The sequence below is a fragment of the Alligator sinensis genome, unplaced genomic scaffold (assembly GCF_000455745.1).
Source record: "Alligator sinensis unplaced genomic scaffold, ASM45574v1 scaffold964_1, whole genome shotgun sequence".
NCBI lineage: Eukaryota > Metazoa > Chordata > Crocodylia > Alligatoridae > Alligator > Alligator sinensis.
The window spans coordinates 226,310-229,134 of NW_005842680.1; the positions used below are offsets into that span (position 1 = coordinate 226,310).

At 65.5% G+C, this 2,825-nt stretch overlaps 1 protein-coding gene across 1 annotated transcript in view; it reads right to left on the bottom strand.

Moving 5' to 3' along the window:
* Positions 1–2,825, bottom strand: part of LOC102369421 (granulocyte colony-stimulating factor receptor) — an 18,081-nt gene that overhangs the window by 9,012 nt on the left and 6,244 nt on the right. The window contains exons 10-15 of the mRNA XM_025215859.1: positions 2,752–2,820; positions 2,277–2,378; positions 1,729–1,875; positions 1,245–1,385; positions 792–882; positions 30–398 (exon numbers count right to left, since the gene is read on the bottom strand). Coding sequence (XP_025071644.1) covers positions 30–398; positions 792–882; positions 1,245–1,385; positions 1,729–1,875; positions 2,277–2,378; positions 2,752–2,820 — 919 coding nt within the window. The remainder of the gene's footprint in view (positions 1–29; positions 399–791; positions 883–1,244; positions 1,386–1,728; positions 1,876–2,276; positions 2,379–2,751; positions 2,821–2,825) is intronic.

Sequence of the window (2,825 nt, forward strand, 5' to 3'; positions counted from 1 at the left end):
ACCTGCCCCAGCAGGGCCAGCCGCTCCAGCTCCTGTCCCCCTGCCCCGGGACGCGGCCGCCCCTCACCCTGGGCCTGATCCTGAGTGCCCGTGAGCCCGTGCGCGACTGGGCCCTGGGATGTCGTGCGAGGGGCCTGGCGGGGTGGCTGCCGTCCTGCCGCTGGGAGCCCCCCACCATGGCACTGCGACCCTGCCCGTCCCTGTGGCGCCCGGGTGCCTCCCGAGCATGGCGTGGGGTGGGACTGGGCTCGTGGGGCGCGGGGCACTGGGCGGGACGGCAGCCAGGAGCTGCTCCCGTGGCCTGGCCTGTGCTCACCTGCTGCAGGTCTGCGGGCACCCACTTGCCGAGGCTGCTGTTGACGGGGTCAGGAACTCTGGGCCAGAACTGCTTCTTCATCCTGTGCCGCGGAGGAGAGACTCCATGAGGGCTGGGCCGCGCTGTGGGGTTGAGGTCTGGGGCCTGGGTCTAGTGCAGCCCCAGAGCCACGGGCCCTGGCGCTGCAAACCAGCCAGGGAGTCGCATGGTGCCCCATGGACCTACTCAGCTCCCAGCCACGCGCTGCCCTGCCAGAGCCCACAGCACCAAGCTTAGTGCAGGACGTGCCATTGCTGCACGTGCCTGGCCTGCACCGGGGCTGCGCAGCAGGGGACATGCAGCCCCCAGGCCACGTCGGAGCCCTGCACATCGGAGCCAGCCCCTCAGCAGAGACCAGCCCTGGCAGCGGCTGCTCTGAACCCTGGCTAGAGAGGCACCGCCTGCCCGGGGCCTGGCAGGCTTGGCAGGCACTCACCTCCCATTCTTTTGGAGGCAGACGGTGAATACAATGAGCAGGACAAAGATGAGGCTGAGGCACAGCAGAAGGAACTGGATCTCGGTGATGTCTGCAAGAGAGGCAGGGAGGAGGGTGATGGCCCAGTGCGGAGAAATTCCCCCGGTGCCAGCCGCTGGGGCTCCAGCTGCAGTGGGCCCAGCACCTCTGAAACCACTGCGAGCCGGGCTCGAATGGCCAAGCTGTCCCTAGCATGGGTGTGCACGCGCACGGGTGCATGAGTGTGAGTATGAGTCTGCACACATTTATGAGCATGTATGTGTGTGTGCGTGCAGGTCTGCACGCGTGCATGTGTGTGTGCATGGGTGTAGGCAGGTGCATGCACACTCGTGTGGAGGTCACCCCCTCCCCCTCCTTCCTTCCCTGCCTTCCAGACCCATGCCCAGCTGCAAGCAGGCAGAGCCCCAGCCTCACCCAGTGCTGTGGTCGTGAGCATGAGGATGGTGCCGTTGGTGCTGCCTGCCACAGTGGAAGCCATGATGTGCACTTTATATGTGGTGGAAGGCTTCAGGGGTCTGATGGTGAAGGCCTGGACATCAGAGTCCACGACGGCACCTGAGGAAGCCAGGGCAGGGTCAGCTCCCTCGCTCGTTTGCTGCCGCCCTTGGCCTGGGCATCAGCCCCTAGCAGCCGACACAGCCTGGGCACAGAGCTCTCTGCAGCCTGGCGCGGGCTGGAACAAATCCCACCCTGCTGCAGCCACAGCCCAGCGGAGACCCTGCTGTCTTCCTCTGCCCTTGAGTTTCTGAACTCCGTGCTGCCATGCGGCTCGGCCAGGAGACAATGGCTAGGGCTAAAGACATACATAGGCTGACTGGGGAGACGGGTGTGTGGCCCAGTGCTGCAGAGTGGGGGCTGGAAGCTGGTAGTGCCGGGGCTGGGGGGGGGCAGGACTTACTGGACATGTTGGAAGAGGTGCTGGCCCAGAAGATGGTGTAATTGGTGATGAAGCCATTCTGCAGCTCCGTGGGCACTGGCTGCCAGCTGAGCTCAGCCTGGTACTTGCTGATGCTCCTAAGGTGCAGTTTTGGGGTGTGCGAGGGAGCTGGAGTGGGGGGACAGGCACAGTCAAGGTCAGCTGCAGTCGGAGGCTCCCCCAGGCTGCCCCATGTAGATGCCAGGCAAATGCTGATCGGAGGGTGGGGAGGAGCATGAAGGCCTGAAGGGTGCTGGAGCCCAGGCCCCTTCCCAGTTCAGTGCTGCCTGTGCGCAAGGGGACCCTTAACTCCAGCTGGCCCCAGCGCTTTTGCTCTTCAGCACCTTCCCTACCACTGGGCCAGGCCCCCGGGCTGTGGGGTCTGCCGTTCAGCTGGATTTAACTCTCCGCCTGCTGAATGGGAGGCTGCAGGCTCCACCCCAGAGGTGGCTGCATCCAGGCCGTGCTGCCTGGTATGAACCCTGAGCCGGCAGGGCCGTTTGGGACGGGAGCCCTGGCAGGATACATACCCTTCTGCTGGGAGTAGGTTGCTGTGTGTCGTGGCACCCCCACGGCATCCACGTACAGAGGGTACACAGAGATGTTGTACCGTCGGAAGGGCTCGATGCCATCTACAAGGGAAAGGGACAGTGGGGGCTGTTCGCATGGCAGGGCATTGCTGCCCAGGCCTCTTCCCCACCTGTCCCCAGCAGTGACGGCTGGTGTGCCCAGCACCACGGTTGCTCGGGCCTGGCTCAGCATGTGTCCACCTCCCAGCGTGCACCTGGGACCTGACGCGGCGCTGAGGGGCGGACATCAGGACAGGAGCCCTGTGAGTCCACAGCAAGCCCTGCAGCACATGCGCCCCCACAGCCCCGAGGGAAGGAGCCATGGGGCAGGTGGGTGGAGAACAGAGGGCAGAAGAAGGACCCCCAGCAGCCCAGGCCCAGGCCCAGAGCTGGAGCTCGGAGCTGTGGACGGGGCCAGCCCTGCCTAGCCACTCACCTTGGATCAGGGCCCCGGTTGCACTGTGGTTGTGCTCCACCTGCCAGCCGAGACGGCCACCGGGGTCTGCGGGG